Raw genomic sequence first — 27,386 nt, 5'->3', positions numbered from 1 at the left:
AGATAGTGTGGTTAACTAACAGGTTTAAATTTTGACCAGAATAATCCAGCTATTGGCTAAATGTCCAACAACTTCTACAAAATATATTTTATTGTTGGCTTCAATTCACAACAGTTTTATTTGTAAATCTTCAAGCAGTGTAGCTTGTACTCAAGTCTGATTTTGACATTTAAAAGAACTTGGTTTGACCCAAGGATGATGAAATTCATGTCTGACATACAGGGTATCATATTAATACACAACAATTTTAACAAGAACAAGCCACTTAACACAACAATTTCACCAATCCTATTCACCAAGATTCTCAGAAATAATAATAATAATAATAATACATGAAGCTTCCTGAAGTGCCCCTCTCTACTATGATACTTGGCAATTTACCCCATGCGTTTAAAGTCCATTGTGTGAAGGAAAACTCTTACATTTGTGAAAAATTTGCACCTAACAAGTTTCCAACTGTGTCCCCATGTTGATTAAAATTGTATTTTAAAGTAACAACAGAGGTCCACTGTGCTAATTCTCCTCAAAATTTAGAAACACTTCAATAATATCACCTCTTATATATGTTTGCTTGAACTTAAAATGTTCAACTCCTTCAGCCTTTCCCCAGAGCTCATAATCCTCAGTCCTCGAAACAGCCATGTCATTTTTCCCTGGACTTTATTTAGTGCTGCTATGTTTTTCTTTTTTTATTTTTTTTTTTAATATGGAGACTAAAACAGTGCGGAGTACTCCAGATGAGCCCTCACCAGTACATTACATAGTTTAGGCAGAGTACAAGTCAAGGAAGGTAATACAATGCTACATAATGTAATACTGTAACAGCCTTCTTGATCGCTTCTATACACTATTTGGTAATAGTTATGAATCTACTATGACTCCTAGTTCTTTCTCATATGATGTACTTTCAAGTTTCAAACAATTTTACTTCATACATGTGATACTACACTTTTAGTTACAATACATTTCATCTGTACTAACACTGCCCAAGCCTGGATGTTGTCCAGGCACTTCTCTAACATTTAAGCTGATTTTACATTATCTGCCCTTAATATTTCCTGCAAACATGACCTGCACCTTGAATTACCACTTCTTTATATGATTACTAGCCTCCAATTTTGCAATGTGTGATGATGAATTTTGTTAGTGCATATGCACCACAAGTTGGGTGGGCAATGGATGAGAAAGAAGATTTTTGGAGTGAATAGGATGAAGTGATGAAAAGTGTACTCAAGGGACAAAAGTGGTGATTGGAGCGGATTTCAATGGACATGTTGGTGAAGGGAACACAGGAGATGAAGAGGTATGGTGTCAAGGAAAGGAATGAAGATGATCAGAGGATAGTAGATTTTGCCAAAAGGATGTACATAGCTGTGGTGAATACATATTTTAAGAAGAGGGAGGAACATAGGGTTACGTACCAGACTGGAGGAAGATGCACACAGGTAGATTATATCCTATTAAGAAGAGTCAATCTGAAGGAGATTGAAGACTGCAAAGTGGTGGCAGGCGAAAGTGTATTTAAGCAGCATATAATGGTGGTCTGTACGATGACGTTGGAGATCAAGAAGAGGAAGAGAGTGAGGGCAGAGCCAAGGATTAAATTGTGGAAGTTGAAAAAGGAAGAATACAAGGTTGAGTTTAGGGAGAAGGTGAGACAGGCACTAGTTGGTAACGAAGAGTTACCAGACAGTTGGGAAACTACAGCAGATGTAGTAAGGGTGACAGCAAGAAGGGTGCTTGGCGTGACATCTGAACAAAGGAAGGAGGAAAAGGAAACCTGGTGGTGGAATACAGGAGAGTAAACAGAGGAAGAGGATGGCAAAGAAGAAGTGGGATAGTCAGAGAGATGCAGAAAGTAGACAAGAGTACAGGGAGATAAGGCGCAAGGTGAAGAGAGAGGTGGTGAAGGCAAAAGAAAAGGTGCATGATGAGTTGTATGAGAGTTTGGACACTAAGGAGGGAGAAAAGGACCTGTACTGATTGGCTAGACAGAGGGACCGAGCTGGGAAAGATATGCAGCAGGTTAGGGAGACAAAGGATAAAGATGGAAATGTACTCACAAGCGAGGAGTGTGTTGAGCAGATGGAAAGAATACTTTGAGAGGCTGATGAATGAAGAGAACGAGAGAGGAGGTTGGATGATGTGGAGATAGTGAATCAGGAAGTGCAACGGATTAGCAAGGAGGAAGTAAGGACAGCTATGAAGAGGATGAAGAATGGAAAATCCGATGGTCCAGATGACATACCCGTGGAAGCATCAAGGTGTTTAGGAGAGATGGCAGTGGAGTTTTTAACCAGATTGATTAATGGAATCTTGGATATGGAAAGTGAGTGGAGAAGAGGTGCATTGGTGCCGATATTTAAGAATAAGGGGGATGTGCTGGACTGCAGTAACTACAGAGGAATAATATTGATGAGCCACAGATGATGATTAGTGAGCAGCAGTATGGCTTCATGCCAAGAAAGAGCACCACAGACGCGATGTTTGCTCTGAGGGTGTTGATGAAGAAGAAGTATAGAGAAGGCCAGAAGGAGTTGCATTGTGTCTTTGTGGACCTGAAGAAAGCATATGACAGTGTCCCTTGAGAGGAGCTGTGGTATTGTATGAGGAGGTCAGGAGTGGCAGAGAAGTATGTAATAGTTGAATAGGATATTATGAGGGAAGTGTGACTGTAGTGAGGTCTGCAGTAGGAATGATGGTGGGATTACATCAGGGATCGGCTCTGAGCCCTTTACGGTTTGAAGTCCAAAGCCTTAACCAGTACTTTATACTGCCTGCCTATATGCAGCTTTTTTTCTGCTTCTTCTTTTAGCAGTTTAGCTATGGCAGAATTTTATTCAATTTAAATTAGGCCTGGGAAAGTTAAAGGTTAATTTTTGCAATTAATGTGGGCTGTTTAACGGATTCAAAATTACTGTCACATCCAGGGCAGGCAATGAGGTGATCGCGCCAGGCAGTGCTTTTTTTCATGCAATTGTTTTTTTTTTTACATTACAAAACAATTATACAAAAAGGTTAAGGTTAAAGAATTACATACACATCCAGTACTGTATTTATATACTACTTTTAAAAATTTTAAAGAAATAATTTTATTTAAAACTTTTACATTACACATTTTACAACTCCTTGTCACATTTCCGTATGTGGCACTGGTATTCATTTCCTTTATCTATACATACCAAGATAGACACAGGAATGTGGGAGGAAGGGGGGTTAATGGTAGTCCTGGGGCAATACTAAAGAAAAGTAGTGAAGCTAAAAATTACACTCTTTATTTTCATGTCATGTTTCTGTAAGAAGATCAAATCAATGTCATATCACACATGTGCAAAATATATTTTCTTTGAGTGGCACTAAAACCTAAAAAGTCTCTAATACCTCTGTATTTAACTCGGCAGTCTGCGAGGTAGCTTACAGTGTTTACCTTCCTAATACAATGACAAAATTCTATGAAACAGAAGTGTAATTATTATCCCTACCCATTAATCCAGTTGGCAGTATTTTTGCTAATTTATGCAGGGAACGCTAACTACCCAAGTAAAACACTGTGTCAAGTTTTTAAAGGAGATAGCTGTTACAGAGAACTTTTTAGCATGCTGGGACCATAATTGTAATTAGAGCAGCGTTTTCCAACCGTTTTTCTGTGGTGGCACACTTTTTGCAACCCAAAAAATCCCAAGGCACACCACAATTATTTAAACTGTCCAAAGGGCCGGGACTATCAGACACGCTGGGGGAAAAAAAGCAGCTTGGAGTTTGGCATTCACAGACACTCTGCTTAGTGAGCACTTTGGACACATTTTTCCAGCTGCTTCTTCCCTTTTGCCCGCTCATACAGGTAGTCCTATACAGCACTACCTGGTAGGCTCTCATTACACACCAGTTAAAAAACATTTGTTTAGAGTACAATTATAAAGTCGTTAATGATGAACAACTGAGGATGGTATTTGCGGAGTTTTAACACAAGTTTTAATGCATGCCTATTTAAGCGATGTATATGTCAATTAAGTCAGTCTTTAGCAGTGCATTCAAAGTCTACAGTCATTTCAGTCATTTTATTTTGATACGTCTGTCTCTAAGAATGAATACATTGGCCTTGTCTTCTTTTTGCCTTCTTTTCAACTTGCCTTTCAGGAAGGTATTCAAATTTGGGGTGTACTTGCTCAAGTAGTATTTTGATAAATGGTTGGCTCAAGATCATCAGACATCATTTTTAAAACACTTATAAAAATTATCAGATTAATTCATAAGAAAATAAAATTAAGAGCAAAAACAAATGTTAGTAGTCAGTCAGTCATCTTCTAACCCGCTATATCCTAACACAGGGTTACGGGGGTCTGCTGGAGCCAATCCCAGCCAACACAGGGTGCAAAGCAGGAACAGATCCCAGGCAGGGCGCCAGCCCATCACAGGGCACACACACATCAAGCACACAAAAGGGACAATTTAGGATCGCCAATGCACCTAACCTGCATGTCTTTGGACTGTGGGAGGAAGCCAGAGCACCCGGAGGAAGCCCACACAGACACGAGGAGAACATGCAAACTCCTGGGAGGACCCAGGAAGCGAACGAAAATAAAATTAAGAGCAAAAACAAATGTTAACAGTTATTAATAATAAAATAAACTTTTCGGACACTTAGTTTTAGTGTTTATTAGTTTTATTCAACAGTGGAAAGCTTTTGCTTCAGAGAGAGTTGTCAAACTTTAGGTGCCTTCATCCTTAAATGCATGAACAGGAAGAACCTAAAAGGTGAACCGTATTGCCAAGAAATGGACTGGGCTTGCAAATTGAGATATTTTACTCTTTTTAGGCCCTGAAGTACAGCTTAACTTGTGATTACTTCTTTTGATCAGAATTCACATGTAACTGTATCATTTTTGTACATTAAAAGTATAGCAATTTTAGGATATTTTTAGTTCATATTCTTACCTGAAAAAATAAAAAAGGATTTGTTTTACTTAAGAAAAACTATAGGCGTAGACTTGACACAGACTGACTGCAGAGGTATGTATAAAAATAAACAAAAAGGTTTTTACTTTTTCTTTAGCCGTCCCACAGGCCTAACGCAGTTACAAAAACATTCCAAAAGAAAGTCACCACAACACACTCTTCTTCCTACTACTCCTCCCAGGCAGCTTCGTTTCCCTCCTCCTGACTCTGGCACCTCGAGTAATGGCTGCAACCTGCTCTTATACCCCTCCTGGAAGTACTTCAGGTGGTAATTGGCCTAATTAGGCTGCACTTCTGGGTGTGGCTGCCTTCCAGCCCACACAGGATTGTTAAGCCGTGCATCTCCTCCTGGTGGTGGCCACGGAGCCAAACAGGTCTGAGCCCTGAAGTCAAACGCCTGTGGCCCCGACGTAACCCAGGAGGGCTGCCACCATGCGTTCCGGGGGACACAGTATGCATCCCATGGCTGCTCCCCTGGTCCCAATGTCAAAGGGGTGTCCCGGCCAGGCATAGGCCCCGGCCATCTGACACAAAACACAGCCACACAAAAACAATCAGTAATCACTTAGTAAAATAAAAAAAATACAGCTATGGGGAAATTAAAGAAACATCATGTTTGGTTGCTTTACCTAATAAAAGCTCAGTACCTAATAATTTATGTCCAAACATGGTGGTATTTTGAAACATTCAATTTTTTGAGTGGTATGCCAAGTAAAATGTTTGAGAACCCCTGTCATTGAGATATCGCACAACATTTGATCAGATATGTATATGTCAGTTGTGTACTGTATTTACTTTAATAGGTATACTGTTGTCCCAAATCAATCATGCCGTGTTAATACTGATAGCACAAACTGAGATCCAAGATCATGGTCTATTTCACACCCTTGGGAGCTCTTACAAGATGGCACAAAGTTTTGGTGGGCCTCAACTTAAAAAAAGTTTGAAAACCCTGCTTGACAATCATAATGCTGATCGTATCATAATGCTTCACTGTAAATTTCACTTGTGTACCCTTTGGTAGCCCACTTACATAAATTGTACCCCTAATATTAGCAAAATATTTGTAATTAATTTATTTGCTCTTATTGCTCTTATAAGTTGTAAATATTAGGGCCCAATAATGAGAATCGAAAACAATGTAATAGGATGAACAGTGCATCGATATTTACATTCAAAAAATGAGTTACAATAAAAATGAACACATTTGATTTATTAATACATTTATTAATAATTATAAAAAACTTTTTACTTTTTACAAAACACACAAAAAATATTCAGTGCGATCCTTGTGCTTGTTCTAGGGCACATAGTTTTTTGAAATCAGGTTTAAGTGAAGTAAGATACAGTCTCAAATCTGGACCTTCATACAACCTATTACCGCATACATTTTTTATAAATGTATAAGAAGAGAAAGACCTCTCAAGCAGCACCAAATCTGTAAATGGCAACAAAAAAGCAAGTGTCTCGTCAGTGAGCTGTTTATGTTCTCTGCTGACATCTGTCCAAAAGCAAATAAGGAATCTTCATTTGAATTCAGCTCTTATAGCATTAGTAGAAATGTTGAATCATCTTAAGTGGGGGGCTACATGCATGACATGATGGTGAAGACCGGAGTAACAACCTGAAATAGGTTTGCCTCTGTCAGTGCATGGTGCATAACTACTAGACAAATTAATGTCCTTTTCCTTAAAATACAGTATCTCACAAAAGTGAGTACACCTTTCACATTTTTGTAAATATTTTATTATATCTTTTCATGGGACAACAAGTTCTCTAACATCCACCAGCTCTGTGATGTTGTCATGGAGGAGTGGAAGAGGATTCCAGTGGCAACCTGTGAAGCACTAGTGAACTCCATGGCCAAGAGAGTTAAGGCAGTGCTGGAAAATAATGGTGGCCACACAAAATACTGACACTCTGGGCGCAATTTGGACATGGTTCACTTAGGGGTGTACTCACTTTTGTTGCCAGCGGTTTAGACGTTAATGGCCGTGTGTTGAGTTATTCTGATGGGACAGGAAATTTACACCATTATACATTGCATCAAAATGTTATACCTTCAGTATTGTCCCATGAAAAGATATAATAAAATATTGACAAAAATGTGAGGGGTGTACTTACTTTTGTGAGATACTGTAATAGTCAAGAGCATTAAATATATCCTCACCTCTTGTACACTCTGAGAAAGAGAAATAAAGCAAAAGAAAAATAAAGCAAATACATACAACTTCAACTTTATTGACATTCAAATACCTTACAATAACAAGCAAAACAGCAAAATATATACCTCCATTAATATGGAGAGCAAAATAATTACTATTTTTAATTCTACCTATTACTGTCGCCTCAACATCATCAGACATATCCTGAATTTGTTGAGAAACTGTATTGTTCGAAACAGGGCTACTGTTCATCTTTTGAACATTTTCCTTTCTAAGCATACATAAAACTGTCATCTTTTATAGAAAAAAAAATTACATTTTCAGGTATAGTATATTTTTTATATAGAGCACAGGTAATCATAAAGGCTGGGTTGGGTAGAGCAGGTGCTGCTTAGGAAAACCAATCAGGTAGCACATACAATATTATTTTAAGCACTCTATGATTCTACCCAGACACAGATGCACTTGTCCAGAAAAAAAGAAAGGTGCATTGGGAAAATACAGATTTATTTTATTTGGATTTCCCATGAATAAGAAAACTAAAATTTTGAATCAAGTGTGTCTACTCTAAGCACAGTTACAAAACAAACAAGAGGCTAAAAAAGGGACGCCAAGGTGAACAAATCAAGTATCCCCTCACTTATCCTACAAAATTCCAAATCTTAGTGTTCTTTTTGGATATTTTTGTTCCAATAGATGCATATCTATGGGTGAAAAAGTGTTAACCTATAAAATAAAGCTCTGAGTCAATTTGTCACACTTAGAAACCTTCTAAAATAGTACAATGGACTTTTGCTTTCCAAACAGACTCCACAGTAAGACTGAACACTCATTTATGGTTCATCAGATGATACCTTGTAACGTGAAATAGTATATTGATTACATTAAGACATTTATCTGAAACAATAACTAAGATTAGAATGTATTATATTTAGACCAGTAATGACCCAAAATACGCTTCACTTGAGCATTCATAGTTTTCATACTTTCTCTGTACGTTTAGCGTTCATTTGCTCAGAGGTTGATGCCATCGATGCTTCCTACTGCTTCGTTTCTCCACCCTAGCAGCCCGTTCCTTCTCTTCTTTCGTCGCCATCTTTTCTTGTTAAAACTGATTAAGTCAATGTTTGTGTTGCAATGACTTAGCACAATTTCTTTAATTTTTCACTTAAGCTGGCAATTAAGTCTTCAATCTGCCTCAAGAATGATTTAAGATATGAAGAGGTAGGGGAAGTGACGGCGAAGGTGGTAGGGATGAGAACGGCGCCTGTACGCATGCGTTGCACGGCTGCCCTGCTGCCCCATGCCAAGAGTTGATTCTACAATAAAATAAAATAAAAATAAAAAGAGGAATAACCTTGGAGGTCAATCATCACCCTGAAAGCAGATAGTAGACGTTGCGTAGTATATGTGTACCAAATTTCAAACGGTTTGCGAGCTACACTGATTTAAAATCCTGGACAAACAGACAGCCACGGTATCGTATTATATAGTATAAGAAGATAAGTATAATATTATTATACATACAAAAAATGTTTTTATTTATGTAACAGTAGAGATACAGTGCTGTGAAAAAGTATTTCCCACTTCCTGCCACTTTTTGCCTATTCATAAAACTTAAATTACTTCTGATGTCCACAAAAAAATTAGTATAGTTCAAAAGACAAAATGATACACACAATGCACAGTTTGCAAATGATCATTTCATTTATTGAAGGAAAAAGATCACCAACATCTATATCACCCATGTAATTGCCTGTGGTGTAGTGGGTCCACAGCTCATGTAAAAGTGACACTTTTAAATAAATAATCACCGCCCTCACAGCTTGGTGAGGTGGTTGTGTGGCTTAAGCAGTTTTTGGGGAGATTCACGATGTGGTCGTTTCTCACCTAAGTACACAGGTGAGAAACTGTCCGCATCCATGATTGTTCCTGGGGCCACTGATTTGCCACATTTGCCATGCCCTCTTGATATATAGAAGCACGAGTCAGCTAAAGGGGAGAAAAAAGAGAAAGGAAAGGAATAAGAACGGGAGGTTGTAGGAGAAGGCAGGAAGCAGGTGGAGAGAGCCAGTGTGAGGGAGAAGAAGAGCGAGCGAGGAGAGCGAGCAAGAGCAGACTCGATCAAGAGAGAGCAGGCAGGTGGGAGGTGAGACCTCGAGGAGAGAGTTTGGCCAACACTCCAAGGGGCTGAAGAAAGCGGTCGCTCCAGCTGAGTAATTATGGAGCTTGAATGACCTGTAGCGGAGATGACTGACCGCTGAAAGGAGCGGGAGTCGAGGAGGCTTTGGGTGTTGAGGCCCAGTGTGAGCATCCTGGCCGCTGGAGAAGAAACCCAAGTCTCAGTCCGGTTTGGAGCCCGACGTAGCCAGGGATCGGAGGGCTACCGGACCCATGTGAAAGGCAACTGTTCCTGCAGGTAGGTGACTCTCCTGTTGTGAAGCCCAGATGGGTGAAGCAGGGGAGCCGCCAGGTAAAAGAAGACAACGGGCTTTGTTGTTTTAAAGGATTGCTTCCTGCATTATTTTAACTTTGTTGTTTTTAAGAAGACTTTTTCTATTTATTGGTTTTAACCTCCACGTTTCACATTTGTTTTTATGGATTATTTATTTATTGGAACTTTGAACACTGCACTTTATTTAATTTGAACATTATTTTTGTTGTTGTTTTAAATAAAAGCACTTGACACTTTTGCACCATCCCCTTGCTATGTTGTTGCCTCACTGCTAAGCTCATCGGTGACATTACCAACAGTGACGGGTTCAAGGGCTACCAGACAGAAGATAGGAGCATGCAACCCCCCCACCCAGAATTTTATACTTGATTGTGCCACTTTTAGCTGTAATAACTGCAAACACTCCTGGTAACAGGAAATCAGTCTTTGGCATCGTTGTGGAGAAATATTCTTTACAGAATCATTTAATTCAGCTACATAAGTGGGTTTTTGACTATGAACTGTCCATTTACGGTCCCACCACCATGTCTAAATGGAGTTCAAGTCAGGACATTCATTAAGTAATGGCAAAACTTGAATTTTCCTTTTTTTAGCCATTCAATCGTGAGCTTACTCTTGTGCTTCGGAACGTTGTTCTGCTCCATAACCCAATTGTGTTGGAGGCTTCAGATCATGGACTGATTACCGGATATTCTAATTCATTAATAAAATTATTTTTATTCAGTAGACAGCTGGATTCAAGACGTCCCCCAATGATGGCAAGTCACCCATGTCCTGAAACAACAAAGCATTTCCACACCATCACACTACCAGCACCATGTTTGACTGTGGGCATGATGTTCTTATTGTGGAAAAGTGTTTGCCTTGGGCAAAATTGAATGGGACCTTGGTCTTCCAAAAACTTTCACTCTTGACTCATGAGTCCACAGAACTTTAACCCAAGTAATCAAGTTTTTTATGGCAAATGTTAGATGAGACTTAATGTACCTTGTGTTTAGCAGTTTTTTGCAAATCTCTACTGTGGATACCAATGTTGCCCAGTGCCTTTTTAAAGGTGGAATCAAGGATGCAGCCATTAACAGAGCTAAGACAGGCCTACAGTTCCTTAATTGTTCATCTAGGTTCTTCTGTGACTTCCCGGATTGAGTTTTCTTTTTTGCACTTAGAATAATTTTGCTAGTCTGGTCCTCCTGGGCAGGTTTACTATTGTTACAAGTGTTCTCCATTTGGAGATGATGGCGCTCATGGTGGTTCGCTGGAATTCCAGGGTTTTAGAGATTGCATTGGAACCTGTTCCCAACTTATATATTATAGTAACTTTCTTTTTCAGGTTTACTTAAATTTTTTTGATAGAGGCATGGTGTGCTGATTGTTAAGACCTCTTACCCAAATTCACATTGCTGGAATGATTCAGCAGGGCTGGTACCAATAAAGCTTTGGTGTGCACAGTCACAGTAAACTGTAACAGTAAACTGTTATTTAAATTTGATTCATTGGTTGATCAAGTGACTAATGGATCAATTACTTTTTCACATAGGTGATACAGGAACTGGTAAACTTTTTCCTTCAGTATATCAACTGAATAAGCAAAAATAGAGGAACTCAGAAATACTTCTTCTTGGCACTGTACAAGAACCTTCAACACCTAGCAAATGTTTTTACAAGGTTATTAAATGTCATTGTAAAACAAGAAGAACATAATTCATTTTGGAAAAGGCATCAAATACTAATAAAATGTCAATGTTAGTTAATTATAAAGGAGGAAATATCCTGTGATGCTCCTTACTTACAAAATTTCCATACAGCACACATGTGGCTTACAATTTATATGGAGTTTAGCACTGGGGTAAAATGCTGCAGCTCTTGGACAAACATGATGAGTCATTTCATGTGGGATTTCTTCTACACCCATTTCTAATAGGTCACAAATGGTTTAGATTATGAATCAAGTAAAATATTTAATAAAAAAGATTGATGTAGCTGAATAAATTAATTTTCTTTTTTCAGGTTTTCTAAAATATTTTATGGAAAGAAGAAAATAGCTTTAAAATGTTTTATTTTAAAAACATAAATTAAGTTGAATTTCAAGCTATTCAAGAAAGCTCTCTTATACAAAATTAAGCAGGTGTAGTATTTTTTTTAAATCTTCAATGCTGCATTGCCCTGGGATGGCCAACAAGTAAAGACTAACTATAAAGGATGCATTAAAGTATTTGTTTACATATTGCTATACTTAATGTTCAACATTTTTTGTATTAAATTCCAATACTTCATTTTTTTTTTCTGTCTTCGTCTTTACAGCATGCCTAAACAGCCACTGCACAGCTGATTTTGATCAGGCGGGAATGGGTGATTTGTATTTTATTGGATAGGGCATTAGCCAGTAAAAAAGAGTGATCTTTCCAAAATTACTTATTTTTGACAGATTGTGATTGGGTGCAGGTCAGCTTTAGCTTTTCATCAATTCACAATTCTGTTTTCATATAAAGGTGACAGGTATCATTCTTTAATCAAATATCTCAAATCGGCATATCAGATTTAAAAACAGCCAGAGTATGCTATAGAAATCTGGAGTCTACTCCCACATTAAACAATTGCTTATCAAAGGGGATGTCAAACTTAATGACAGCCGTCACCTTGAGAATGTCAGATAGCTTTTACAGGGTATGACAAATTACATGGCTACCTCATGACTTTTTTTAGCATAGTTTCACATTTCAAAAGTATTGCAAGCTTACCACATTCAGGCAATGCTGTGCTGGCTGACACAATGGTACTAATTGAAAGGCTTTCTACATATGCAGAATCCACCCAGAATCACTGCCCTTTCATTTCCTTTTCAAATCCATCATGGAATGACAAACATGAGATATCAAACAGACATGCCTTCCCTATTTCCTTACAGCTGCACTGTACTTCTTCGTGAGAATTCATTGGTTGTCAGCTCTTGCACACACATAAGCCCTCTACGATATACGACAAAGCAGTACCTGCATATGTCAAACTCCAGGGCAAAGAGAAAGAAAAAAAATGTCTATTGGCCTAATCTGCACAATAATAAAGCCAAAATAGCCACAGAAGATTATTAGATTACTGATAATTATTCTTGCGACACTTCAACATATGGACAGTTTTGAATCATTATTTAAAAAGAGGAAAATAAAATAAATGTGTGTGTATATGTATATATATATATATATATATATATATATATATATATATATATATATAATACTGCTCAAAAAATTAAAGGAACACTTTGAAAACACATCAGATCTCAATGGGAAAAAGAAATCCTCCTGGATATCTATACTGATATAGACTGGGTAATGTGTTAGGAACGAAAGGATGCCACATCGCTTTGATGGAAATGAAAATGATCAACCTACAGAGCCCTGAATTCAAAGACGCCCCAAAATCAGAGTGAAAAAATTGTGGCAGGCTAGTCCATTTTGCCAAAATTTAATTGCAGCAACTCAAATTTGTACGCAGCACTTTGTATGGCCCCTGTGTTCTTGTATACATGCCTGACAACATCGGTGCATGCTTCTAATGAGATGACAGATGGTGTTGTGGGGGATCTCCTCCCAGATCTGGACCAGGGCATCACTGAGCTCCTGGACAGTCTGAGGTGCAACCTGGTGGCACTGGATGGACCAAAACATAATGTCCCAGAGGTGTTCTATTGGATTTAGGTCAGGAAAGTGTGGTGGCCAGTCAATGGTATCAATTCCTTCATCCTCCAGGAACTGCCTGCATACTCTCACCACATGAGGCCAGGAATTGTCGTGCACCAGGAGCCACTGTACCAGCATAGGGTCTGACAATGGGTCCAAGGATTTCATCCTGATACCTAATGGCAGCCAAGGTGCCTTTGTCAAGCCTGTAGCAGTCTGTGTGACCCTCCATGGATATGCCTCCCCAGACAATCATTAACCCACCACCAAACTGCTCATGCTGAATGATGTTACAGGCAGCATAATGTTCTCCATGGCTTCTCCAGACCCTTTCACTTCTGTCACGTGCTCAGGGTGAACCTGCTCTCATCTGTAAAAGCACAGGGCACCAGTGGTGCATCTGCCAATTCTGGTATTCTATGGCGAATGCCAATCGAGCTGCATGCTGTTGGGCAGTGAGCTCAGGGCCCATTAGAGGACATGGGGCCCTTGGGTCACCCTCATGAAGTCTTTCTGGTTGTTTGGTCAGAGACATTCACACCAGTGGCCTGCTGGAGGTCATTTTGTAGGGCTCTGGCAGTGCTCATCCTGTTCCTCCTTGCCCAAAGGAGCAGATACTGGTCCTGCTGATGGGTTATGGACCTTCTATGGCCCTCTCCAGCTCTCTCAGAGTAACTGCTTGTCTCCTAGAATCTCCTCCATGCCCTTGAGACTGTGCAGGGAGACACAGCAAACCTTCTGGCAATGACACGTATTGATGTGCCATCCTGGAGAAGTTGGACTACCTGTGCAACCTCTGTAGGGTCCAGGTATCGCCTCATGCTACCAGTAGTGACACTGACTGTAGCCAAATGCAAAACTAGTGAAGAAACAGTCAGAAAAGATGAGGAGGGAAAAATGTCAGTGGCCTCCACCTGTTAAACCATTCCTGTTTTGGGGTCATCTCATTGTTGCCCCTCTAGTGCATCTGTTGTTAATTTCATTAACACCACAGCAGCTGAAACTGATTAACAACCCCCTCTGCTACTTAACTGACCAGATTAATATCCCATAAGTTTCATTGACTTTATGCTATACTCTGATTAAAATGTGTTCCTTTAATTCTTTTGAGCAGTATATATATATATATATATATATATATATATATATATATATATATATATATAGAGTCATGGGCGGCTGGGGGTGGAGCCCAGCCGGGACGCCCGAGGGGACCAGAGGAGGCCTGATGCCTCCTACCGACCACGTGGGGGCAACCGCCTTGGTTTTGTTGGTGGCCTCAAGTAAGGGGCTTGGAAGCCCAACCATGTAGGGGCACGTGGCCACCGCCAGGCGGCACCCCGGTGCCTGAAGAAACCTGGAGCCCAGAACTTCCGCCACACCAGGAAGTGCTGGGGAAGAGGAGCAGGAACACCCAGAGGACTTCCAGCTACACAGTTGGTGCTTCCGCCACACAGGGGTGTGTCTGCGGAAGATCCTCAGGAAGCACCTGGAGCCCATCCGGGCATACATAAAAGGGGCCGCACCTCCCTCCAGTCGACAGCATATATATATATATGCACTTGGGGGCTCTGCCCCCTGCTCGCTTCACTCGCCAACCCCCAGGTTTGGTCCTGTGGAAATACAATTTAAAGTGGGTTTTTTTCATGGGAATTGTTACATATGCATTATGTTCACCTTTTATTTTTAAACTTCAGTAAAACCAATATTTGGAATGAACTTTTCTTCAAGATCGCATTGAATTTTGATTCCTTGTTTGGTCTTACAGAGTGATAATGCCACATATTAACTGGCCGTGAGTGAATATTGTTTCTTTGTCTCTTATAAATAAACCGACTTCTTCAAATGTTTGTCTGTGATTTGTTAATTATCATTGCAAAAGCTATTGTCACGGGAAACTGTAAACATTTTAATACGAATGGCATATGAAGATCTCCTTTTTGCCCAAACAACGTTTTCGAGTTCATTCAATAAAAATAAGACTTTCTGATAAAACAAACTACTTATGAAAGTGGGAATATCCAGAGCCGATGTAGCCGGTGGCATTGTTCTCAAGAAGCTGCGGATTTCTCGCCATTTTGGATTACATGTCATTGTAAGAAAGAAATCTGGCCAACCGATATTTCTGGATTTTGCCATTGCATCATGATATAACTATTGCAATGCTCTTGGACTACCCTGATATGATGATCATATTATTACTGCTTTACCTATTTTGAATTTGTCTGAGCTATTGATATTTGAATTTTGAACGTGACCAATGAGGCCTTGGCCTTGCATATGTTCTGTTCTATGTTTAGCTTGATTCAATTTAATAAAGAAGAGGTGATTAGCTGCAACTTTTACATATGCATTAATAATTTAATGTTGTGATAGACGTTGAGATGATAGAAGTGGGTTAAATACATGGGAATGTATCGCTAATTTTGACCCGAAATATTGTGTTGGTGTTATTCATTTTACTGAATGCATCTGTTTCATATTATATGACAATCCTGTTTTGCTATGGCATGTGGCGATGTATTTGGCATAAATGACGAATCAAGCTTTGCCTTTGGATATACACGACTATCTACTCTGTCTGTGATATCTCTGTCTTTCGAATTATTATCGCTGACAATTCGTCACATGTGGGTTTACTATAAATGCGACTGTGATCTTTCGGATTCATATAGAAATCCAATAAAATTTCTTTGTCCATGTTTTGCTGATAAATTTCGTGTAAAGTGTAAAGGCTGGCACATAGTTTAAAGTTGGTTGTCTTCTTAAGCCCAGCTGTTCACATATGCAATAGGCTCCCTGCAAAACTGTGCTGTAAGAGCAGGAATACATACAGATAAATTAATAAAATTTAAGGTATTATTTGTAGTCTGTACTTTTGGTTAATGTCAGTAATCCTATTATTCGCTGAAAGGGAAAACGCAGAACCCCTTGAAATGCAGTAATTTCTTTAAACCCTGAATAAAATACAGGAAAGGAAAATGTTAACTTCAAAATATTAAAAAAAATAAATAAATCATTGACACATACAGTATCCAAGGAAAAGAGGACAGAAATGGAGTTTGCCTTCACTAGTGACGGATAGGAAGAGAGGTCGAGTCATAAAGGGAATGCAATGGCAATGGGGAAGGACCGAACTTAGTCAAGTTGATTGCTTGCGTACAAAGTACTGCGTTAATTCTCCATAGCAATAATTAATCATCAATTGCTGATAATATCGACAAGCAGCACAAGCCTGATAAACAATGAATATATTTTATGAATTCCTGAACCCCATTCCTTTTCTGAAAATCATATTGCAAGATTAATTTTGCATTGTTCCTTAAAATCATTAAGGAGTAAGTTTCTTAAGATTTGTTGACATCCTGGAGATGGTGTCTTAATCCAGACTAGCCAGTAACACATCAGGGACAGATGCAGGTGAAAGTTCAAGGAAGCTGGGCAGATTGCTGTTAAAGTTTTCAAATTGAAGGTACAGTGTGCTGTTGGATGATTAAATTTGGAATGTATTGGCTCCAAATGAAAACCCATTATCAAAAGAGGGATCTCTAAACATTACAATCCCTAGTATCTTCCAGAAATAAAGTGCTGCAATGGTCAGTGGAGAATGCTGAAACACGTGATCATCATGTTTAGAGCCCAACTAATGAGCTTCTTTGTCTTAAACTGCTTCCTATATTGATTCCATATAATTAATAAATTGTTAAATTAAAACTTACTGTGCAATGGAGCACTGAGCAGAGCATACAAAGAATGTGCTAATTTTCAATACTTTTTTGTAAGAATATTTGCAGCCCAGTACCAGAACTGAAAGGTAGCTCTGTGTCACTTTCTACTTTATATCTCTGAACATGCATGGCCATTTTGAACTCTAGATAAATGATAAATTGGTAATTTTTAAAATACTGATTCTCCTGGCTCAAGTAAGATGGAAGAAGGGCATTATATTAACATCATGCTTGCTTTTTTTCATTGTACTATCAAAGCTGTTTTAAAGGATTTTTTTAAATTTATCTTGTAATTATTATTTCCAGGTATTTAAACTTTTCTGCTACAATCAAGTTATTTACCTTTGTCTGACATGCTAAAGAATTCAATGTAAAAAGCACACTTTTATTCAAAGCAGTTTTTAAATAAATAAAAGCAAACATGAATATGGGCAATTTTTTTTAGTAAACAGAGGATTTTGTATCTGCATCTCTCATGCTTCTAATACTGACTGCCATCACTCCACTTAGACAAAAAAGTATTCCGGGCTCTGTTTTGTGTTTTTTTTTTTTTGTTAAAAAGAATTCAGAACTATTCAGAACTAATTCATGCCTAAAATGCATAAATAAATAAAAACAAATAAATAATATTCAATTGATAACCTAACAATCTTCTTCTTTTGGCTATTCCCGTTAGGGGTTGCCACAGCGGATCATCTTCCTTCATATATTTCTGTCCTCTGTATCTAGTTCTGTTACACCCATCACCTGCACGTCCTCTCTAAGCCACATCCATAAACCTTCTCTTAGGCCATCCTCTTTTTCTCTTGCCTGGCAGCTCTATCCTCAGCATCCTTCTCCCAATATACTCAGCATCTCTCCTCTGCACATGTCCAAACCAACGCAATCTCGCCTCTCTGACTTTGTCTCCCAACCGTCCAACTTGAGATCACATAAAAAAAAAACAGTGGAACACTATACAGTGTTTATTCCAAACCATCTCAACTGGATATAAGCTTATATGTAGTGTAAACTAAGTATCAATGAGTTTGCGCAATTTATGATATATCCAATATTACCTGATTTATTATATTGATGGAAAAAAACTGAATTACCCAAATTATTGTGGCTTTTTTCTACAAACAATTGCAGCATTAATTCAAGTTCAGCCTACTGTCACTATTTAGTCCACAGATGTGACAGAAGCTTATGCCGTACAAGTTTGCTTTTCAAGCAATCATTTAGAATTTGACAATTCTGCCATACACACTGCATTTAAACTTAACAGTTTGTTTCCAGATTCTTTGCTATTAATGTACATAGTGGTCAAAAAATCTGTAAAACCAGCATCATTCTGTGGCAAGGAAACAGTGAATACAGATCACTACATTGTGTCTGAATTAACAGTGGGTCAATCTACCTTGTACATCTCATGTTTAGATGAATATTACACCCTATCCACCACCACAATCTTCATTTGCTTTTTCATTTTCCGTCATTCCTTTTAAATTGTTTTAATTATCAGATATGTTTAAAGTAGTTAATGGTTTTTTTTCAGTTTATCAACTTTAAGGCAGATTATTACAAAACAATCAGGGTAATAACTCAGAGACTTATTTTATATTAAAAAGAGATTTCATAAATGTTGTATACTAGATTTTTGGTACCAACACCACTGTGATAAAACTATATATGTGGGAATATTTTTCAAGGACACTTACTTGAATACAACCTTTAGCCATTCCGTGCAGACTTCCAATTTGGACTGTACTAAATTCCAACTCCAACAAAATATTCATTGTTCCTCTATTCTTTCTTTTGCAAGAATCAATAAATCCCCCCTAAAAATTAAGTAGAAATATATGACCAATCTTTATTTAACACTAACTAGCATGCATTGCATAACAGAGCAAAAATTAAATAACATGTTACCTTTATTTATTAGTTTAAAATATTTACTGTACACCTCACTAAAACAAAAAAAATCACCACCTAATGATGAATGTCAGATTATATTGAGCCTTCAGTTATGTTTCTAATAAATAAGGACTAAATGATTCTTAAATAGTGAGAAAAAAAAATAAAAGTATTTTAGCCTGCATTTTCTACTACAGTAATCCCTCCTCAATCGTGGGGGTTGCGTTCCAGAACCCCCTGCGATAGGTGAAAATCCGCGAAGTAGAAACCATATGTTTGTATGGTTATTTTTATATATTTTAAGACCTTAGAAACTCCCCCACACTGTTTATAAATATTTTCCACACAGTTATACAGTAAACCCTCATTTATAGCGGTTAATCCGCTCCAGACAAATAAACAAATTTCCACGAAGTAGTATTCTTTATTTATAAATCTAATATTTTCATAGAGCATAGAAAACCTGTTTACAACCTTCTAAATACGTTTTTTCACATTATTAGAGCCCTCTAGACATAAAATAACACCCTTTAGTCAAAAGTTTAAACTGTGCTCCATGACAAGACAGAGATGACAGTTCTTTCTCACAATTAAAAGAATGCAAACATATCTTCCTCCTTAAAGGAGTGCCGTCAGGAGCAGAGAATGTCAGAAAGGGAGAGAAATGTAAACAATCAAAAATCAATAGGTCTGTTGGGCTTTTAAGTACAGTATATGAAGCACCCGTGATAAAGCGGCAGCAATGAAGGGATCAATGAGAAGGTAGTCTTTTAGCATTTTTTACAGGAGCGTCCGTATCTTCTAAGCAAACAGCCTCTGTGCAAACAGACCCTCAGCTCACACACCCTCCCGTCAGGAGTTGAGAATGTCAGAGAGAGTGAGAGAGACAGAGAAAAGCAAACAATCAAAAATCAATACGGGCTGTTAGAGCTTTTAAATGTGCGAAGCACCATGCGGGAAGCATATCGTATATCATTGAGGAGTTTTATTTAATACGTAATACTTGCTCTGATTGGGTAGCTTCTCAGCCATCCGCCAATAGCGTCCCTTGTATGAAATCAACTGGGCAAACAAACTGAGGAAGCATGTACCATAAACTAAAAGACCCACTGTCCGCAGAAATCCGCAAACCAGCAAAAAATCTGTGATATATATGCTTACATTTAAAATCCGCGAAGGAGTGAAGCCGCTAAAGTCGAAGCGCAATATAGCGAGGGATCACTGTACTCTTATCCAGTTCAATCATAAGGAGCTTGTGTTGGGTTCTTGTTTTGTTTTATTCTTTTGTGATTGTGTTATCCCATATATTATCTCTTCATATTCTCTTTAACTGTTTACAGGTAGAATGTTGGCATTATTGAGGGTGTGCTTATTCAGACTGATGAAAAAGTTAATCAGAAAAGTAAAAGTTTTCCAGAAATAACAAATATTTAAAATTAACCTTAATTCTAGGTCATTATCATGTTAATGCAGCAGAAGAACAAAAACATATTGGTTGTACCTGGTTAATTTTACGATGAACATCTGTCTTTTCTTTTTTAGTTGCCCCTTTAATCGATGGGGATAACCCCTGAAAGCATTTTGGTTTTGGAGTCACTGGAGTAGACATTTTTGTGGATTGGGCATCTTCCTCTTCATCACTAGAGACTACAACTGAAAGCAAAAAGGTCAATAATTGAATTCTTTCAAATTAGTACAAGCTAAAATAATTGGTATATGTTAAACAAACATAATGCATTATCATACAAATGCATTTTAGCAGTGTGCCGGAGGCTCTGCACAGAAGGTAAAATGGGGGGACGGGTTTAAAGCCTTACACAGACACTAGCCTTTCTTCCTTCTTCAACTCCAGAGTGGAGGATAACATGTGGCCACAGAAATGTGGCCTCACTTCAGGCATGTTTCAGAAGTCTCACTTCCTCCGGTCCTCACAATGTAAAAGAGTCGAGACAGCCAGAAATCAGCATTTATTTCTGGACCAACATCAGTCTTATGAAAACTTTTGCTAAGCTGTAATTCAGATCTCCTTTCTCTAATTTTGTTTTCCGTTTTTCAGGGTTTACTAGTAGCACTGCTATTTTATCATTTTTATTCCCAGGTATTTAAACTGTTCTGCTACAATCAAGGTTTATGCTGCCTTTCCTCTTCTGTTTTCACAGTGATTAAGTACATTCATAAAACTTGGAATTGCACTCTTGGGTTTATATATTTATAAAGCTACACATCTAAAGCATGTGTGTACAACAGGGCAGTTGAATTATAAAATAAAAATAAGATTTTGAATGCTCATATTAAAAATAAGTAAATATTCAAAAACATTAGAACGTAAGCTAAAAGTTCTAAGTGCTAGTAATGTATGTTTATGCTTATCATGACTGTGTATACTTCTTTACTATTAATATTTTTGGTTTTTGCTCACGGTACTTCTCCAAGGCATGCAGCGCTTATGACTTGTGCACTGGTGCATCCTTCACAAAACATGGCCCTTCACAAAAAAGGGATTTTTTGTGTATGGAAGTTGACATGGTCAAATGAACCAGCATACTTCAAATATATATGCATATATGAAACCCATACAAAATCACTCATGGTTACTTAAACATGTTAAATGCACTGAGAACTCTAGTCCCTACACCCCCACTGCCTCTTGCAGGCTCTGCTCTGCTATGTGTCTTTCAGGTCCTTAAGTGCAGAAGATTTTAAGTCAGTGTCCAATTATGTTAAGGAGTTGCAGAAATTACTATATTTTATATTATAATGATCTTTAAGTATTCACCCAACATTATATACAGTGGCATGCAAAAGTATGGGCACCCTTGCTTAAAATGTGTGGTTACTGTGACTAGGTACTATAAGTGAGCAGAAGATGAAATGATCATCAAAAAGCATAAAGTTAAAGATGACACATTATATTTTTAGCATTTTATGCAAGATTAGTGTATTGCTTTTGTTTTGTACAGTAAAAAAAGGAAAGGAGCACCATGCAAACACTACGGCACCCCAAGATATTTGAGGTCTCATAACTTTCATCAAGGTCTTAGACCTTCATTAGCTCATTAGGGCTATGGCTTTTTCATAGTCATTATTAGGAAAACCCAGATGATGCAAATTTCAAAGCCGTATAAATTCTCCAAAACCTTAATCCTTGTCTCAACAATCAGCAGCTACTCTGAAAAATACATTTATTGATGCTCACAAAGCAGGAGAATGCTACAAGAATATAGCAAAGCCTTTTCGCATAGCTGTCTCCTCAATTCATAATGATATTAAGAAATGGCAGTTAACACAACAGCTGAGGTCTGGAAGACCAAGAAAACTTTCTGCAAAAACTCATCGAACTGCTAGAAAGGCAAATAAAAAAACTTCAGGAAGATTTAGCAGACTCTGGAGTGGTGGTGCACTGTTCTACTGTGCAGTGACACCTTAACAAATATGACCTTCATGGTACAGGCAGCTGAAGAATACATTTCCTGCATTCTACCCACAAAATTCAGCAAATGAACATCTAAACAAGTTGGCAAAGGAACATCTAAACAAGCCTGATACATTTTGGAAACAAGTCCTGCGGACTGATGAAATCATAATAGAACTTTTTGGCCATGATGTGCAAAGATACGTGTGGAGAAAAAAGGGTATCAAATTCCAGGGAAAGAACACCTATCAACTATTAAGTATAGGGGTGGATCAATCATGCTTTGGGGTTTTGTTGCAGCCAGTGGCACAGGGAACATGTCATTGGTAGAGGGAAGAATGGATTCAAATAATTACCAGCAAATTCTGGAAGCAAATGTCACATCATCTGAAAAACGTTCAAGTTACAAAGAGGACGGGATCCAACAACAAGACAATGAACTGATACACACCTCAAAATCTACAATGGAAAACCCTCAAGAGGCTTAAGCTGACAGTTCTGCCCTAGCCTCATAGTTCCCCGACCTAAACATCATTGAAAATCTGTAGATATATCTCAGAAAAGCAGTGCATGCAAGATGACTCAAGAATCTTGTAGAATTAGAAGCCTTTTACAAGGACAAATGGACAAAAAACACCCCAAATAAGAATTGAAAGACTCTTAGCTGGTTACAAGAAGAGTTTACAAACTGTGATACCTGCCAAAGGGGATGTTACTAAGTACTGACCATGTCAGGTGCCCCAACTTTTGCTTCAGGACCTTTTCATTTTTTTGGTATTTTGTACTTGTGAATAATGTAAATATTGTCATCTTTAATTTTATGACTTTTGGTGATCAGTTCATCTTCTGCTCACTTAGACATTCACAGGAACAGTAATTTTAATCAAGGGTGTATGTATTTTGATTAACAGCAACTTAAAAATTCTGCTATTAAGTAAAAAATAATACACAGCAAAAGTATAAAACTAATCACAAGAAGCGTAGGTTATAGGTTAAAAAAAAGATGGATCAAGTGTCTGGAGCAGCCTGATTTGATAATTTTGTAAAGCAGGGATCAATTAGATTAATATATAGGATTAAACAAAATGAGATTCTTTTCCCTTTACAGGTGCAGCAGAAATACATGTAACCTAATAAATATTTTCATTTCGCCTTTGCTGGTTAATTGAGGTAGCAATGTATGCTTTCCTGACACTGAAAATTCTCTTTAAAATGTTGATTTTAAATCTGTTAAAATAATGAAAGTAAAATAAAAAATACAGTGGTTATTCCCATTATGTTTAATAGAGAAGGAAACCAGCTTTTGTTTGCTACGGCAAATGCTAAACAAATTTTATATAAAACAATAGCAGGTTCAACAATGAAACGGAACAGGATCAGAAGCAAATGTTTAAAACCTGCTGTTAATATACCATGCAACCAAAAAGCAGAGCAGCATGGCAGAAAAGTATGTCAATTTTACAAATGACAACAAAAACTAACAAGGATAGTCTTTATTAAATTTAAAATAAATGTATACAAGTTTTAATTGAAAATAAATAATTAGAGGTCACTCCTTTTGGCAGTCTTTGTTTCATCCAAACAGCAGACAACTGCTTCACACTTTTAGCTCTGCAAAATTTGATAAAAATGTCATTTTGCACACATAACAATTCCCGATCTTCTTCAGTCTTTATTTTTGTCAAAATGCAGCAACATCAAATAAGTCTCGTAAAGCACCCAAGAATATTTCTTATTTAATTCGACCACTTTCTCAAAGTAGCATGTCAAATCCATGTTGCTGTGGAAAAAAAGAGAGACTGGCTTTTCAAGCAACCAATTCTCTGGGTCAGATCTTATACTAGATGAAACCATATTAGTTCAAAAACTCCCATATTAAAGTAACATACTGCTACTGAAAAGCTGTGAAAGGCTGAAATTTCAAAGGTAAGTATGTTATACCTAATGGACAAAAATAAGACTTGTGGAGAAATGACAAGCATTAACATAAATTTAGGTTTATTGTTTAGAACTGTTCAAAACAACTCTTTAACACTAGAAACACCAAAGCCTACGAAAAAACTTGTAAATCTGGCCCACCTTACAATCCCTTCGCACATCTTCGTCAGCGTCTTTTGTCTTGTAAACATGTCGATAAGCACAAGCAGCCTGCTACACCATCCATCCCCCACCACCACATCAGAAAGGGCAAGAAGTTCTCCCAGCTCAAGCTTTGATTATCTTGGAGTGAAGTGCTGGAGGTTTAGCGGGGAAATAATAAGATTGTTATTTGGAATACATATATTTAATGTGTGTTCCATGTCTACAACAATCTATGTAAACAAATCATTAAAACAGAAACTTTTTCATATTTTAGTAATAAAAGACAAAACGTCAACATGAACTGTATAACGCATGAAGGCTGAAGTCCAAATATAAAATAAACACTTTCACAAAAGGTGCAAGCATAATACATCAACTTCTGTGGTGCAGTAGTAAGAACTGTTGACTTGTAATCAAAAAGCTGTGGTTTCGATCCTGGGTGCCTCGCTAATTTACCATAGTGACACATTTACAAGACAAAAGACGCTGATGGAGAGGTGCGAAGGGATTTAATGTGGGCCAGATTTACGAGTTTTTTTCGTAGGCTTTGGTAATTCTAGTGTTAAGTACCACATTGTTATTTTGTGCATATGACCTTTGGATGATCAAGATTTATCTCACTTTAATGTATGCGACTTACTGCTGAGCAATTATGTGTTTAGATACTGAGTTTAGATTTTTTTTAATTTCTTCTTAAAACCTTTACATGATACATGAAAAAGAAAACACTATATTAAATTTAAAAAGTTACCAAATTAATTAAAAAACTTACTTGGCTCTGTCGAACAAGAAGACAACTTTGAGGGACTGCTGTACTTTTGTGCTCTTAATTCTGAGTATGTTAAACATGTAGTTCCATTTGTTTCACAAGAGGTGATCTTCTTGGGGCTGTCCATAAAAGAGTGGTTTTTGAAATTATCTGATTTGTATGCCTTTTCTGGTGTCTGACTTTTATGAAGTCTATGATTTTCCAGTGTCACAGCTTCTGCAGACTGTGTAATAATACTGCCTTTGCATGGGGAATGTTTTTCAAAACTCCTTTCAGTTTCTTCTTTCTGCGTTTTCTCATTACATATGGGCACAGCACTGCTCGTTTTCTGTCGCTGATTGCACTGTGGAAAGATTTATTCAGGATAATAATGTTAAAATTAAACCATTAAATAATGAGTAACCAAAAGTATGTTGAGTCAAGAAAATATTACATTGTCACATTATTCATCATCTTGGCACAAAGGTTCAAGGCCTCCTATCTAAAGGTTGATCCAAGGTTGCTATTGTTAGAATTAGATGTGCTATGCTGTTATTTCCAAACCTGAATCCAAACTTCATAGTGAATGTACTCCAAAGACACTGTTATTTAAATACCCTCACAAGTCCCTGCCTATGCTTGTATGGTAAATCCTTCACTGTTAATAAAAATATTATATTATAAATAACTGCAATCTCTAGTTTACTTAGTTAATACTATAAAAAGATATTAGTTCAGCTCGAACCTGAGGATGCCAAAATTAAAACATAATTACTACACTGACTACTCTGTACTAGGTTAAAATGGTGGTTATTATGTTTATACCTAGTTACATTTGGATAAGAAGAACTGACTGGATGGCAGTATTAAAGTTTACTTCAAAAACTCAGCAACCTAATGAATACTGCTCATTAATGTCTTGGTCTATAAACAGCACCAAACCTATCGAGCAGACAGTAAGGTAATTTATTCTAAACTAGATTTGAAGTGTTTTGAAGTAGTTTTGGAGCAAAATACACGAAAATGATGTAGAGCATTCTTGTAACACAGTGAATGGACTCCGCTCATTTGTACATCTCCATATGTTTTATTTAAAAAAAAATTTAAATTCGATGACAGGAGGCACAGAGATGCAGTGTTGTCTGTGTAAGGTTTGCACATCCTTAACATCTTTCACAAGTACAGTGGAACCTCGGCTCATGACCGTAATTCGTTCCAAAACTCTGGTCGTAACCCGATTTGGTCGTGACACGAAGTAATTTCCCCCATAGGATTGTATGTAAATACAATTAATCCGTTCCAGCCTGGACGATCTGTATGTAAATATACATTTTTTTTTAAAGATTTGTAAGCAAAAATATAGTTAATTATACCATACAATGCACAGCGTAATAGTAAACTAAATGTAAGAACATTGAATAACACTAAGAAAACCTTGAACAACAGAGAAAACTAACACTGCAAGAGTTTGCGCTATACCGCTATGAACCGCTCGCAGCAGTACTGCTGCCTCGCAGTAGAGTGTCATGTCCTTGGTGTTCCATGCCTGAAGTTTGGATGTTTTCTTGGTGGGTTTCCACAGTGTGCTCCGATCTCCTTCCTAGGACATGCAGGTGCTTGTATTCACCTTGTGATGAGCCAATGCTCTATACAGCAGTTCTGTTTGCCTCGTACCTGATGCTTGCTGGAATGGGCAAATCCCTGAATTGTTGGATATAATCATTAAACATATATCTTTTTTCAGAAATATGTCCTGGGAATTTAATGAATGTTTCGAGCAAATCAGAATACATCGAAGCCAAACACTGTTTTCTCACCATGATATCTTGCACTGCCGCCTGGTGGAATCCTTCAGATTTAAATACAGTATGCATGCAACTATAAACAGTACACTGCTTACACAGCAGCAGCGTCCACAGGCATATGCATTACGTGAAGTATATACCCGGCCTAAGGCAAAAATAGCCACAGGAGAACATTAGATCACTGATAATTCTTCTTGTGTTTAACCCAGTGTATGGAGATGCTTTGGTGTCATTAATGATAGAGCACGCAATAATATAAAAGGACATGTAGCTTACAAAAAGGTATCGATTTGTGACAGGCCAGGTGGTAGGCAGGCTACTAATGAAAAAACACTGATTATTACATGGCCTGTGTGACAACTAGCAAGTATTTTTCCCATTAAATTATGAACTTAAAGTGCCAAAAAGGACTGAAATCTGTTAGCAAAGGTACCAGATCACTTTAAACTGTATGTAAGTGTG

General features: G+C 37.7%; 1 protein-coding gene across 4 annotated transcripts in view; it reads right to left on the bottom strand.

The window, feature by feature from the left end:
• senp7 (SUMO specific peptidase 7) overlaps nt 1-27,386 on the bottom strand; it is a 190,703-nt gene that overhangs the window by 72,291 nt on the left and 91,026 nt on the right. For 3 of the 4 annotated variants that reach the window (XM_039744831.1, XM_039744834.1, XM_039744833.1), the window contains 4 exons: nt 25,144-25,483; nt 20,379-20,530; nt 18,682-18,801; nt 7,127-7,138 (listed from right to left, as the gene is read on the bottom strand). In XM_039744831.1, the coding sequence (XP_039600765.1) occupies nt 7,127-7,138; nt 18,682-18,801; nt 20,379-20,530; nt 25,144-25,483 (624 nt within the window). The remainder of the gene's footprint in view (nt 1-7,126; nt 7,139-18,681; nt 18,802-20,378; nt 20,531-25,143; nt 25,484-27,386) is intronic. The other variant, XM_039744832.1, reaches the window with a different exon arrangement.

The sequence above is a fragment of the Polypterus senegalus genome, chromosome 2, assembly GCF_016835505.1.
Source record: "Polypterus senegalus isolate Bchr_013 chromosome 2, ASM1683550v1, whole genome shotgun sequence".
In the NCBI taxonomy this organism is placed as follows: Eukaryota; Metazoa; Chordata; class Cladistia; order Polypteriformes; family Polypteridae; genus Polypterus; species Polypterus senegalus.
This window is presented reverse-complemented; position numbering and strand designations above follow the sequence as displayed.